Source organism: Phocoena phocoena, chromosome 1 (assembly GCF_963924675.1).
Source record: "Phocoena phocoena chromosome 1, mPhoPho1.1, whole genome shotgun sequence".
NCBI classification, from domain to species: domain Eukaryota; kingdom Metazoa; phylum Chordata; class Mammalia; order Artiodactyla; family Phocoenidae; genus Phocoena; species Phocoena phocoena.
Window position 1 is genome coordinate 54,560,328 of NC_089219.1, and position 16,010 is coordinate 54,576,337.

Consider the following 16,010-nt stretch of genomic DNA (forward strand, 5'->3'; position numbering starts at 1 on the left):
TAAGACTTCCATAATTATGTTGAATAAGTATGATGAAAATGGATATCTTTACCTTGCTCCCAGTCTTAGGGAATAAAGCGTTTATTCCTTCACCATTAATGCAATGTTAGCTGAAAATGTTTTTGTAGAAGCCCTTTATTAGGTTTGGGAACTTTCCTTCTATTCCTAGTTTGCTGAGAGTTTTTATCAGGATCCTGAATTCTGTGAAATATTTTTTCTGCATCATCCTATGGTTTTTCTTCTTTAGACTGTTAATATAGTGGATTACACTGATTGATTTTCAAATACTGAATCACCCTTTCATTCTCAGGATAAACTCCACTTGGTTGTGATACGTTATTCTTTTTATATATTGTGGATTCAATTGTCTAGTATATTACTGAGCATTTTTGTGACTATGTATATGAGGGATATTGGTCTGTAGTTTTCTTGATTTGTAATGTCTTTGTCTGGTTTGGGTATCAGAGCTATGCTGGCTTCATAAAATGAGTCTGGAATGTTCACTCCTCTTATTTTCTGGGAGAGATTGTATGGAACTGGTGTTATTTCTTCTTTAAATATTTGAATTTGCCATTAAAACCATTTGGGTGTGGAGATTTTTGGAGGTTTAAGTATTAATTCAATTTTTTAAAACAGTTATGGGACCATTCTGTTTATCTATTTCATCTTGGGTGGGGGGTAGTTGGTAGTTTGTGGGTTTTGAGGAATTGGTCCATTTTATCTAAGTTGTCAAATTTATGCACATAGAGTTTTAAAAAATTGTTTATGGGGTCTGTGGTGATATCCCCTTTTTAATTCCTAATATTAGTAAAATATGTCTTCTTTTCTTTGCCACTGGCTGCAGGTTTATCGATTTTATTGATCTTTTCAAAGAGACAACTTTTAGTTTCATTAATTTTTCCCTATTTTTATGTTTTCAATTTCATTGAAATCTGTTATCTTTATCATTTTCTTCTTTCTGCTTGCCTTGGGTTTATTTGTTCTTTTTCTAGTTTGTTAAGGTAAAAGTTTAGGTTATTGATTTGGGACCTTTTTATTCTAATACTAGCTTTAAAAATCAATACGTTTTTTGTGGCTCATGCTTGTTTCTTGTATTTTATTAATTTGTATACATGTCTGTACTCTCCTATTTTAAACTCCTTGAGTACAAGGATCTTATCTTACATGACAAATCTGGGCCTACCTAAGTATCTTGTACTATATGTTTAGTAAGTATTTCATAGAAGGCTTGAATGGAAGGATGGATGGATGAAAGGAGAGTTAGTGAAGACAATGAATATAAATTATTTCAAAGATATCTTCAATGTTAAGAAAATATACAGCAGGAGCTACAGGAGTCAGGAGTGTCAAGGGAAGGAAACAAAACAATTCACTCTGAGGAAAAATTGCTAAAGCCAATCTAAGCTACTTCTGATAGGGAGTATTCAGAATCTCTGTGTGGTATACAGAACACTCGCAGTATGCTATGTTCAATTCTACATAGTGGATGAAACAGAGACTCTGTTTCCTAGACAATTCAACAAAATATTTTGTTAGATAATTTAAGCAAAACAATAATTTGGAAATAATTACATCCATGATTTTCTCAATTCCTTTTTTATTTGTGATATACCTTAGATACTTTCCTCTGTTGTTAATTCATTGGTAGAGCCTCAGGATAGCCTTCTTTTCTTATTCTGTCTCTTGCTGACCACCTGAAGTCACACTTTAGGCCTCTAGAGAATCAGACCATGAGTTTCTTGTCTAGACTTCTCCATAAAGTTAAAGCATCTGTGTTAGTTTCCGATGGTTGTGGTAACAAATTACCACAAATTTGGTGGCTTAATACAACATAAATTTTCTCCCACAGTTTTGGAGGCCAGAAGTCCAAAATCAGTAACACTGAGCAAAATCAAGTTGTCATCAGGCTGTGCTCTTTCCAGAGGTTCTAGAGGAGAAAGCATTTCTTGCCTTTTCCAGCTTTTGGTAGCTGCTGGCATTCCTTGGTGTGTGGCTACATCACTCCAAGTTCTGCCTTTATGGTCATGTTTCTCCTCTTCTGTAGTCAAAATCTCTCTCCTTCTCCTACTTGTCAGGACACTTGTGATTGCATTTAGAGCCTGCCTGATTAATCCAAGATAATCTCCCATCTCAAGATTCTAAATTATATCTGCAAAGTCCTTTTTTTGCTAAAAAAGATAACATTCATGGGTATCTTTTGGGGGGGCATGATTTAGCCTACCATAGCATCTTGATTTCTTAATCAAGAACACTGATGAAATGGGATAACAGAAGACATTCATTATCTCTTTAAAAATGTCTTTCATAATCTGTATTTTTAAAAGCTTATCTTTTTGTCATTTATATTATTAATATTTGCATATGAAATATTCATATAAATTAATTCAGACTGATATCCTTTATAGTAGATTCCAAAAATGAATTCTAAGGGAAAAGTCCAATTTATCATATATCCATCTTTTTCACATAAAACTTCATGAATAACCATTTGACACTGAAACATTAGTGCAGAAACTATTATTATTTTGACAAGGAACAAACAATTTCAGAATCACTGACTACAGATATCCATTAAGTTTTATTCAAATAAGTTTTAAGCACTTGAATAACTTACAGATGCAGATAGAATAGATATTGAATGGTTTTATATTACTTACACATGTAGGAACAAGTCATTTCAGCAAATTATAAATAGATCAAAATTTAACATAATGAACTAAATCTACAGCCACAAAGAACCTATGATTTAGGTTTAACAAAAGAACAAAAAATGACATTTGCAGTGTTGTTCAGTATTAATTTGTATGGGGATATGGAATCATCAATTAGTTATTTGACAGCTACAAATAATTGAAAGTTCTTGTAGAAGATTATCTACGACTTACATATTCCATCAGATTTCTCATAATTGAGAGACCTCCTTACAGGCCTAGTAGAACACTTGGGTAGGAGAGAGATTTGGGTGACCATTCTAGGCCTAAACTGGAGACCATTCCGATATTCCTCGATATACACTGTTCTGCTATCACTTGACACCACCAGATAGGAAGTTGAGTGTATAAAAATAATGAGTTGTGTTTTGTTTTTAACTACAATATGATACACGTTTTTATTGTATGCCATATAGGGTCTTTCTAAGGCCTTGTCTACATGTTGTTAATTACTTTTCAGTGTTTTTTATTTTGATAATCAGTTTCTGTACAAGCCATATAACCAGTGTTAAATGGCTAATGCCACTAGATCACCCACTTCACCACCCAGTGTTTCCACTATAAATTCCATACATGTCTTTTACATTATAAAATGCGTACCATCTGCAATTTGTTGAAGTCATCAAAGATTGATATCCTATGGTAAACACATTTCTTTAAATCATTATAGTTGGAATGCAAATGATGATTTGTGAAGGGTAAAGGTAAAGCTGCTTTAATGAACACTGTATTTGGAAATGGGATTTGACCAAGCATTATATACTTATCTAGCAACGATTTAACCTACCTTCCATTTATACACACTTGTATATGTAGACAGAGAAATCATTCAACCCTTTCACAAAATCGCCCACTGCTTGTTCCTTGACCTAGATCAAACTTAACAAAATTCTGGATAATTTGGTTTATAGGAAGGCTCCTAAATGGCATATTAATAACTTATTTAAAAAGCAAATCTTCCTTGCCTTTGAATGTAACCTAATAGGTTTGAACTCAGGTTTACGGAAGGCTGGATAACATACAGAAGAAACACATTTAAATCTTCCTGCTAGGTCGATGTTCCTAAAGAAGTTGTTTTTCAAAGGTAGAAAAGCCTAACTTTTTCACACTGCAGTTCTTGGCCTTTAAATGTTGGGGTTTCTCGGAGCTTGGTATTGGACTCTCTTTTTTTTTCCTGTACTCTATATTCTCTCCCTGGGTGATTTCATTCACTCTCATGTTTTCAAATGCCATCTATATGCTAATGGGTTATAAGTTCATATCACTTGGCCAAGTCTCTTTTCTAAGCTCTAGACCTCTATATCTAACACATTTTTCTATAACTCCTCTCGGATGCATGACAGGCACCTCAGACCTTACATATCTAAAACAGAATTCATGTTATACTGCACTACCCTCCAACCCCACATTTCTTATAATAGTCCCAGTCCCAGATTGCCATGGGATACCACTCCTTTTCACTTACCCTATACATACAGTCTATCAGCAAGCTCTGTTGACTCTACTTTCTGAAAATATCTTGAGTCTATTCACTCCTATATATCTCCTTTGACTTCAACCTTGTACAATCCACTATAGTTTTCCACTTGCCTATTTGGTTTCACTTCATCCACTTTCTTTCATTCATACACACAGGAGCCAGAGTGATCTCTTAAAAATGCTATTATGATCATAGTATTCCTCTGCTTAAAACCCTTTTGGCATGCTACAACAGGATGAACCTTGAAGACATTATGCTAAGTGAAATAAGCCAGACACAAAAGGACAAGTGTTGATTCCACACATATGAGAATAGAATAGTTAAATTCATAGAGACAAAGTACAATGGTGGTTCCCAAGTGCTGAGAGAGGGAGGAATGAGAGGCTATTATTTAAATGGTACAGTGGTTCAGTTTGGGGTGATGAAAAGGTTCTGGAGATAGTGGTAATGGTTGCACAATGAATGTATTTAATGCCACTGAATGTACTTAACAATGGTTAAAGTGGTAATTTTTATATTATGTATATTCTACCACAATTAAAAAAAACCTTTTGGTTGCTTATTGCTATTATGATAAAGATCCTAATGTTTGACACCATCCAGAAGGCCTGACATGATTAGACCCTCTACCCCTCAGTTTCTATGCTACAGTAACACTGATTGCTCTTTAAATCCTCGATGGCACAAATTTTCCTTCTTACTTCAAACCTGCCCCCTTAACATTCCTTCTCATGGAATGAAATGTTCTTTCCTCCCATTTCACCTGGCCAACTACTGCTCATCCTTCCAGTCCTCAGCTTGTACATCAGCTCCTCCAGGATATTTTCCCTGACTGCTCCAATGATAGATCCTCCTATTTACATTTTAAAGCACCACTATGTATTTGTAGCACTTATCACAATTATGATTTGTTATTCAGTATTTGTCTCCTCTAACATATGGAAAACTCGGTGGGATCAGGGACCATTCTGACTTGTTCACCTAACACCTTTTAAAGAGCGGGTGCTTAGTAGCAGTTCAAAACGTATTTGTAGAATGAATGAACCAATACATGAATGAATGAATGCCATCTAAAGGATAACTCATTAATGAAATAACATGAGAATTACCACTTAAAAGAGGTAATAAAAAGAAAAAATGTGTTTTTATTATTATAAAAACAATACAAATTCCCTATAGAAAGCATGGAAGATCCTGATAAAGCATAAAGGAATATATAAGAATTACCCTATCCCACAACCCAGAAGTAATCATTGTTATATATGTTGATCTATTTCCTTTTAGTCCTTTGCATGTATGTGTTTCTAAAAGAAAGAAATGAAAACACTAAAGTAGGATAATACTATATATACAATTTTGTTTCTTTTACGTTACACTATTTACTTAAGCCCATAATATAAGTAATGCTGAGTTAGAATATCTTTTTTTTTTTTTGCGGTACGTGGGCCTCTCACTGTTGTGGCCTCTCCCGTTGCGGAGCACAGGCTCCGGACGCACAGGCTCAGCGGCCATGGCTCACGGGCCCAGCCGCTCCGCGGCATGGGGGATCTTCCCGGACCGGGTCACAAACCCGCGTCCCCTGCATCGGCAGGTGGACTCTCAACCACTGCGCCACCAGGGAAGCCCTAGAATATCTCTTGATAAATCTTTGACAGCATCTTGGATTTTTATTAGGATTAATTAGTGAAAGTAGATACATTGTATGAACATGAAAAAATACGAATCAGAAAAAAGATGAAAGGGGCACATATCTCACTATAATCTAACTGCAAGGAAGACAACTTACTTTTTCTATAACAACTTAATGTTTTCTAAACTCCATTCTGCTCAGGTGGCAGAGACTTAGATTTCTATGAGTAGATACAAATCTTAGGCCACAGAGTTAGGTGTTCAGGAAATAATATTTATTTCTCTAGAATTCATCTTGATTTCTATTTCGTTTGCCTGAGATAATCCATCTGGGACTATCATTAAGTACAGTTAGCTTATATGGCACCAAACATTGGGGAAGAATACCTGGCCTCTGATACCAAATGTCTTTGGAGGCACACAATCATCCTGTCGAATTCTTGACCGCTGGTCCACACTGCCAAGAATTCTCATTTCTATTTGTATGGGCACTTCAGGTCCAATGGCTTCTTTTCCCACTTCACTTGCCACCCAGGAAGGAACAGGAATCATTCTGCTGCTTTTCTCAATACTACAACTTGGAAATCTGTAAGTCAGTTTCTGAGTGCAGGTAGAATATTCGAACATGATGGGATATAACTTCCATGATTGTTACATTATGTGGCAAAATGGAGGTTATCCAGGTATTCTGATCTAATCACACAAGCCCTTTACAAAGCAGTAGTTTTCTCTGGCTGATGGTGGAAGAGGGAGTCAGAGATTGCAGCTATGAGAAGGACTCACTGTAGGTGGCCTCTAGGAGAAGAGAGTGGAGCCTGGCTGACAGCCACCAAAGAAACAAGGACCTCAGACATACAACTGCAGGGAAATGGATCCTGCAACAATTTGAATGAACTTGGAAGCAGATTCTTCCCAGAGCCTCCAGGTAAGAGCCCAGCCTAGCCAATACCTCGATTTCAGCCTTGTTGTACAGGTACTATGAACATTCAACCCAGCCAATCCCCCCCCAAGACATCTGACCTGTAGAACTGTGATAATAAATGGGCGTTAAGTTGCTGACTCTGTGGTAATGTGTTACACAGCAAGACAAATAATATAAGGGGATTACATAAAAGCATGATTACCAGGAGGAGGGGATCGTGGGGACCACCATCTACAGAAGCCCAGTCAAGATCCGCAGAACCACCCAGTTAACTCATAAAATCATGGGCAATAAGAATACATGGTGATTGTCTAAGTTGAAGAGTGGTTTGTTATATAGCTAAAGCTAATTGTTACAACTTCTGAGGTGAGAGAAGTATGAAACAAGTCCTCTTAAATGAAAAGCCTCATCCTAGTTCCAAAGATAGGGAAGAATAGAGAAAGAGCATGAGATCTGAAGTTGAGCCCACCACTTTATAATAATGAGTTACCATTTACTGAGTAGCTATCAGTACTGTGCGAGGAGCTCTATATTCAGTACGTCATTTAATCCATACAACTCTGAGAGGTTCATATTTCTAAGACTCAGTGATTCTATGCTATATTTTCATTTTGTGGAGTCAGGTAACCTTGATTACATTCACCATTCTATTCTCAATCCTCTAGTCTATAAAATGAGTTTGATTACACTACTTAATTCACAAGATGATACTACTCTATAAGCATCATGCTGCTTTACTTACATCAGCTGATTATGATTGAATCTGTTTGGATCAGAACATGGCTAGTTTCTAAAGGGTCTCAGGTGAGTCTACTGTGTATGCATGATTGAGAACTAGGGACATACAAAACCCCATTAATTCTTGCAGAGATTCTCTAAGATAGGTTTTGTGTCCATTTTATAGTAAAGAAACATATGCCCATAGATGTTAACTAACTTTCCCTGGTTAACACATCTTGTAAGTGACACATTTCTCAAGCAGAGGAGACAACCACTCTCACCAAATCAAGGGAGATGCTGAACCTAAAAGACAGAAGACTCCTAGTTAACAATCGAGCCTCTTTGATTGACTCTGTATCCTCCAACCCTTTGTGGCCACCTCAGTTCTTTTTGATCTCTTCACCAATTCTGTACTACATGAATAACTGGTGGTAGTAACACTCAGCCTTACCGTGTATTTGTACATATGTTTATCAAGGCTTCCCCATACATTTCCTAGTTCTCAAACCTGGTGACATGCAGGCAAATCATGATAAGAGCCCTGGCTTGGGAGACACATCCACCTGAGTTGGCCTCCTGCATATACTTATCTCTGTGGCCTTGACTAGTTTTTATTTATTTATTTATTTATTTATTCATTCATTCATTCATTCATGCGGTACGCGAGCCTCTCACTGTTGTGGCCTCTCCCGTTGCGGAGCACAGGCTCCGGACGCGCAGGCTCAGCGGCCATGGCTCACGGGCCCAGCCGCTCCGCGGCATGTGGGATCTTCCCGGACCGGGGCATGAACCCGTGTCCCCTGCACCGGCAGGCGGACTCTCAACCACTGCGCCACCAGGGAAGCCCCCATTTTATTTTTTGAATCTCAGTTTTGTGAGCATGAAATAGGGGAAAAAATAAAACCTGTACTTTAGAAACGTTATACTCAGTAAACGTTATATTCAATAAATCTTATCTATTAGTACACCCACCCTAACCAAATGAAGTGTGGCCCATCAGTAAACAGGTGGAAAGTAGTAGGTTGAATTAGACCTTTGAATTAGACACAAATACCCTAATATTTAGATAGAAAAAATGAGTCAAAATCTAGCTAAGGCTGACACTTCCATCCCTCAGAACGTGTTTCCGGAAAGTTATTTACATATGAAACTCCAGCTTAACCACAGGAAATGTTGTACACATCTTCTTCTACTTAGGGTTACCTCCTGATAAACCCACTGTTAGGTGAAACTATCATAAGGGGAAAACGCATTTAATACACCTAACCTAGCAAACACTGTAGCTCAGCTTAGCTTACCTATAAGAGTACTTACTTTACCCTGCAGTTGGGCAAATTCATCTAACACAAAGCCTATTTTATACTAAAGTGCTGAATGTCTCATGCAATTTATTGAATACTGTACTGAAAGTGAAAAACAGAATGGTTGTATGGATACAGAGTGGTTCCACGTGTATTGGTTGTTTACCCTCCTGATCAAGTGGCTGACGGGGAGCTGGGGCTGGGTTTGCTGTCACAGCTCAGCATCTCCAGTGTACAGAGTACCTACTGCATATTGCTAGCCCAGGAAAAGATCAAAAATCAAAATTAGAAGTATGGCTTCTACTGAATGCTTATTGCTTTCGCACCATCATAAAGCGGAAAAATCCTAAGTTGAAACCTTCCCAAGTCTTCTAAGTCCGGCTGTCCCTACTCTATTTTTCCCGCTCTGCCTCAAGTCCTTGCCCTGTGACCCGGTCCCTACCCCAAGCTCTGCTCTCCCACTTATGGGAGGAGTTCCGGATTTCATTTTACAGCGGATGGGTTTTCGAGGGGAGGGTAAATCAGAGAGGCTCCACCCATCACACTGGTGGCCTAGGGGTGGGCGCTCCCCATTCCCCTCCCTCTCGGACCTGCAAGGAGGTGGGCTGGCCGCGAAGGGAGGGTCCTGTCCCCTGTCCCTTTAAGGAGGAGGGACGAGCACCGCTGAGAGAGCCTGTATTGCCCTGACCCGTCAGAGGCCTCACCACACAGCAGCTGCAGCCACAGCTCCGGTCGCCCCTCGCTTAGCAGAGTCCGCTCGGGCCCCAGGAAGCTAGTCGCCACCATGGTGAAGATCGTGACCGTTAAGACCAAGGCGTACCAAGACCAGAAGCCGGGCACGAGCGGGCTGCGGAAGCGGGTGAAGGTGTTTCAGAGCAGCGCAAACTATGCCGAGAATTTCATCCAGAGTATCATCTCCACCGTGGAGACGGCAAAGCGGCAGGAGGCCACCCTGGTGGTGGGCGGTGACGGCAGGTTCTACATGAAGGAGGCCATCCAGCTCATCGTCCGCATCGCCGCCGCCAACGGGGTAAGGGACGCGCCCGCTCCTCGGCCGCCCCCGTCGCCCGCCCGCCTTCTGCCTCACTCTTGCGGGGCCACTTCCGCGCGCGCCGCTTCAGTCTCCACCCCCACAATTCTCTGCGCTCGCTCTTCCTGGCCTAGCGGGCCGGGCAGAGGTGGCCCAGGGCCGGACAGTGGCCACGGGGCGCCGCAGAGCTGCTCTTTTGCCAGCTCCTCCCCTCCCTCGTCGCCCCTCCGCCCCCGCGGGCGGGGAGGCGCGAGGCGAAGGGCAGGGCTTGACCTTGGGAGGCCCGCCCCTCCGCCTCCTGCACCTCCCTTCTCTTTCCCCCTCCCCCCCTCCCCTCCCCCCGCCGCCGTCCAGGCCTCTGACCTTTACGTTAACCTTTTCTGCCGGTGGAGATGCAGTTACCGAGCAGAGGGCAGTCGCCTTAACCGGGAAAGGTTAGAGGCCGCGGCCTTGCTCAGAACCCTTTTGCATCCCGCTGGGTTGCCTGCTATTCTCGTCCGGGACTGGCGCTTCCCGCTGGCTGCGAGCTCAAGGCTTTGGACACCCGCCCCGCTGGTGGTCAAGCACTCAGTTCTGAGGAGGCGGTCGCAAAGTCCCTTTCCCCGTCCCCTAAGTTTGCTGGGACGGAGCTTCTGCCTCTGCCCTGGAGCGGCCTGGTTTTTGGGGGGGCAGGCTTTTGAAAACGGTAGTCTTTGCTCGGTGTTGCTACTGGATCTGTTCCACCGAGGGGCCTGGAGCTGAATTTCCATTAGAACAGAAACCACCTACCCAAGGGCGCTCTTGTGTAAGCAGTCGTGGCAGGCCAGGAAATTAACGCAATACCTTGGTTCTGCCACCACAGCTAAGGAACGTTAAATGAGTTAATGGGGCAGGTCCACATAAGTGAAACCTTGAAGTAGACTTTTCAGTCAACCTGGTACGTTTGCGAAAATGCGGCTTTATAAAATAAGTAAATTGGGGTAATTGTTTACTCTTATAAAAAAGTTTTCTAACGAGTTTTTTTTTTAAGTTTTCTTTTTTCTTTCTATATTTAACATAAGATTTGACTTACACTCACCTCTTCTGGAACTCAGTAATATTTAGAAATATTTTTATCCATTTTAGCAGTACTTTATTTCTCTTATTAACATATTGAGTGCCATTTTGCCAAGCCCTGTGAAAAGTACTTCCCTGCAGTATCTCATTTATCCTCCCGTAGCCTTATGAGGTAGATGCTATTATGGGCATCTTCAAGATGCCAATTAGAAAACTGAAGCTTAGGCAGGTTCAACAGGAACTCTAATGGCAGCACTGAGAATCTAGTATACACCTGCTAGTTCCAAGGACTTGAACAGTTTCTGGGAATGAAGAGACCCTGAGCCTAAAGACATATTTTCCAGCTGTCTCTCAAATCTAAACTGGGAACAATCTACATCTGCCTCTCTGGGTCAAACATTTATAAGCATCGGTGAGAGAAGATTGTCTGGATTTGTTTTCTTTATAATCCTGAGTTTTCAGACAACCTCACATTCCCTTGAAAGAAGAACGAAGAATGAACAAGACCTGTATCCCAGTACAGCTCTTGTTCATTTCCCTGTTATCACCTGTGTTGAATTTGCATTTCTTCAGCAAATACTGAGCCTATACTATGTCAGAGAAATGGGTGGAATAAAAAGATGATTTAGAAGCAAGATTTGTCCTTAGGGGGCTTACAGCATAGTGGGAATTTAAGGGGTCCAACTGGAAAACTGTCCATTTGAGAGTAGTGTGGGGTGGAAGAAAAGAATTAGTTAAGACTAAAAATATATGTTCTTAAAACCACTTCACCCTTTTGCTTCTACCCTGTTGCTTTCCCCGCCCCCTTTTAGCCAATCTTTGTAAAGGTTGTGTACATTCACCATCACAGATTTCTTAACTCCCGTTCACTCACCGCCTTACTGCAGTCTGGCTTCTGTTTATTCCACCACTCCACTGACGTTGCTCTTGCCAAGGTTACTGATGACTTTCTGGTTGCTAAATCCATTGCACATTGTTTAGGCCTTATCTTATCTGACCTGCCTGTTGCATTTGGCAGTGCTGACTTTGTACTCATTAAAAATTCTCATTCCCTTGCCTTGGTCACTGTCTCCCGATTCTACTCACACTTTTTGAGAGTTCCTTCATGGACTGCTTACTCTACCCACATCCTAGCTATTCCCTAGGTTTCCATCCTCAGCTCACTGTTCTCTGATTTTATTCTCTCTCTCTGTCATCCCTCACCAGGGATTTAAATATGCTGCTCTTTCTCTTCTGGTGCAATCCAGATAGCATCTTCAGAAAGCCTTTCCCAGCAGCCCCTGTATGCCACTCTTCTCCCTTAACTGACCTTTCCCCATAGATACCGCTAGAATAGATGAAATTGTCAGTTTACATGTGACACTCCCTCGTACCTAAGGCAATGCAGCATTCAATGAATCCTTGTTCTGTTGCCCTGAATTATGAAGTATATGGAAAACACTTCAAGTATATTCCAGCACTTAAAGCCAGCATATAGTTTATGACCCATACATTTATTCTCATTAAACATTTACTATGTGCTTATTTCTTATCAGTCATTGTGCTTAGTACTTGGGATATAATACATTCCTGCCCTCAGTAAGTACATAGCCTAGAAGGGGAGGTAGACAGGAATAAGCAGACAACACAGTGTGTTAGGTGTTGTGAGGGAGTTATGTGCCAGATGGTGAAGGGACAGGAGCATGGCAGGCTGTACTTGGGCGCGGAAGGGGAAGCGAAAAAGTTTTCACAGAGGGGTGGTAGCGGGATTGAGGCTTACAGGATGAGTTGGAGTTTCTAAGATGGATTTGTTGGGGGAGGAATTCTAGACAAAAAGAATAAAAATCATAGGAGTTGGGGACAGTTCTCTTGGGCAAGTTATTCAATTTTGGATCCTTTTTCCCCCTTGTCTGTGAAGACTGGAAATGATAATATGTACGCAGTGAGGCTCTTGTGAGGATTAAATGAAACAACATATTTAAAAGTGCCTGGCAGCCCCTTTTCACCTGGAAACTGTTTGAATGACACTTGTAGGGAAACCTCAGGATGAGCCTGAGGGCAGGACTTTCTGTTATCAATGTTCTGCTAATATGGGGACACTAGTTAATCATACCCAGCCCGAGGCACATATTAATGCCCACACCCCATAGATCTCAGCGTTGTCTCCTACCTTCCTCTTACCCTCAATGGCCCCAACCAAAATAGAGGGATACCTTGTTAGTCAGAACCCAGTTGGGTACAAGTGACAAAAACTTAGATTAGCCCAAGTGAAAAAGGAGGGAATTTGGGATACCTTCCAAATGCTCATTTACTGCTTAAAGCTTTACCCAGACTGGAGAGGGGGAAGGGTAAGCTGGGATGAAGTGAGAGAATGGCATTGACATATATACACTACCAAATGTAAAACAGATAGCTAGTGGGAAGCAGCCGCATAGCACAGGGAGATCAGCTCGGTGCTTTGTGACCACCTAGACGGGTGGGATAGGGAGGGTGGGAGGGAGGCGCAAGAGGGAAGAGATATGGGAACATATGTATATGTATAACTGATTCGCTTTGTTATAAAGCAGAAACTAACACAACAATGTAAAGCAATTATACTCCAATAAAGATGTTAAAAAAAAAAAACCTTTACCCAGACTGACAGTGTCCTCAGCCACTCCCTGCGGGAATCTAGTATTTGGAACACAGTCCTGGCATATCTGTGTTTGCTACTGTGTAACATCTCTTGCATTGCAGGAACAGAGGGGGCAATTCCCAGTCTCTTTTCCTGACTCTGTGAGTGTGGGCCAGGGACGCCTGAAATGTTTGCTGTAGTGAGAAAATAAAGCAGTATGTGTGGAAGTATCTTGTAAAATATAAAACATGAGGGGTTTTTAGTGTGTTTGCTTCCTGTAGAGCGTGAAACAACAGAGTTGGAGGACGGGGCTCTCTCCAACCAGCCTCTTCAACCTACTTCTCCAACATGCTTTACTCTCTCACATCTGGTTCCACCTGGAGCGTTCTTCTCGCCCCTTCACCTTCAGGTCTGGGTTTAGTTGGCACTTCTCTGCTCCCAATCCCTGAATCAGGTGCACCACTTTTCTGCTCTCGTAGCCTGTCTTGCTCACCTCCATGATAGTGCTGACTGCATCTTATAGTGGTTGTTGGGTTGCTTGTCTGTAACCCACCTGGCCTCCAACACAAACCTTCTTGACTATAGGTCTCAAGTGGATGAAGCCTGGGCTTGTCTCGTTCTCTGCTTTATCCCAGGAGACCATTCAGATGAACTGCGAGTTCATCTGGAGCTCCTGCCAGTGTTTGTGGTCCTCACGCTGGTTGGTTTGGCCCCAGAATGGCTACTCACCTCGCTGATTAAACCCATGGGGCTCACACAATGTAGTGACCATTTCAGCTCACTCTTTAGCAACACAGGTGTTTGTAAGCATATTAGAGTTCAGTATAAGAGACTATTATTTATTCAGAATCAAATCCTTACCCCCAGATCCTACCATGTGGTGACTCAGGAGGAAAGTTACCCTAAATCCTACCCCCAAATCCTTATCCCCAAATCCTACCAGGGTGTGACCTGGGAGGAAAGTAATCCTTGGGCAGAATCATTCACACTCAACAGCAGGCAAAAACAGATTCATGTATCAGTTGTCAAAATGAGCCGTATGGTATAATCTATAGGAAAACAGGATCTCACCCTCCCTGTATGCCACGAACAACAGTTTAAAAGGAAGAGGCCAAACTTAACCCTGGGAAGATTTTTATAATGTATGGATAGTCATATCAACCCTGGGGTGGTGGAAATTGATACTTCCCAATATCGTTCTGGGGCCCTCTTGCAATCTCACATGACTCTTTTGTATATTAAAAGCTCTGAAAGTCCTACTTAACATTGCCCAAGCCAGTTTTCCCAAGCTTTTAAGTAAGATATAACAATCCCTGAAACTGCTTGCTTTGGGATATACTTATTTATGGAAAAGATCAACTGGATGAAATATCAGAAGACCAGAGTCCTGATTACGACTCCACCATTTCTAGCAGGTTGGACAAGTCAACCAAGTCTTTCTGTACCACCACCTACCTGTCACGTTTCTTCTTTTCAGAAACACTTTGGGGCACTCATGAAGAGGAAAAAGGGAAGAAATTGTTTCCAGTACGAAAACGTAGTGTTCAAAGTGTTTCAGACTCATTGGCCTGAGCTGATTGACATTCCTCACTGTATTTATTCAGGGTTCATTCACCTTTTCTATCTTGTGCCTCGGGGACTCATCTGAGTGGTGATTGGGATAAGCATTGGGAAGGGAGACTTCCAACAGTTGAAGTTAAAAAAGCAACAAAACCCTGAGGCAAAGGCAGCCCCTTTTCACCCTTTCCAAACATCCTCCCCACCCCTAGGGCTACCCCGTTTGTGGTCCATCCCGTTTGAGGACACCAGGTAAGAAAAGTCTTCTCCAAATTCTCCCAACTGAAGGTGAGCCCTCGATTACTTGGCACACTCAGGAGCCATTAAAAATTTTTTTTTTATTTTTTAATTTGTGTGTGTGTGTGTGTTTTCACATCTTTATGGGAGTATAAATGCTTTACAATGTCATGTTACTTTCTGCTGTATAACAGAGTGAATCAGCTATATGCATACGTATATCCCCATATCTCCTCCCTCTTGCATCTCCCTCCCACCCTCCCTATCCCACCCCTCTAGTGGGTCACAAAGCACCGAGCTGATCTCGCTGTGCGGCTGCTTCCCACTAGCCATCCACTTTACATTTGGTAGTGTATATACGTCAGTGCTTCAGTAGCCATTTTTAAAAGGTGATTCCCCACTGTAACCACAGCTCCAATGGCCACAGAATGACTGGGTATGTCTGTGTCAAGTTCAAGGAAATTTAAGGGAGAATGAATGGATCATAGAAACTTGCCTGCTTAACTTTCTTAGAGGTGTAGCCCACTCAAATCATTCTTCTGAAAGCTTTTCTGAAGTCTGAAGGGGTCCAGAATACATCACTGTGGCATAAAAACTATTTCGAGCTGAAGGCCTTTGAAAATAGGCATTTTTCTGAACCCCTTTCTCTGCCTAAAAGCAGAGCCTCCTCAGTTGTCATAAATCCTGTCCCTGGGAGAGAGTTTCTGGAAACCAAGGAAAATTGACTCAGCACCACACCTAAACAGACATTATCACAAAATTATAATATCCCCTACCCATTCCTTTAAGGCCCCA

The 16,010-nt window shown here is 41.6% G+C and overlaps 1 protein-coding gene across 1 annotated transcript in view; it reads left to right on the plus strand.

The window, feature by feature from the left end:
- Positions 1-9,360: 9,360 nt before the first annotated feature.
- The window catches only part of PGM1 (phosphoglucomutase 1), a 57,703-nt gene continuing 51,053 nt past the window's right edge, over positions 9,361-16,010 (plus strand). The window contains exon 1 of the mRNA XM_065886404.1: positions 9,361-9,793. Within this exon, the coding sequence (XP_065742476.1) occupies positions 9,548-9,793 (246 nt within the window). The 5' untranslated portion in view covers positions 9,361-9,547. The remainder of the gene's footprint in view (positions 9,794-16,010) is intronic.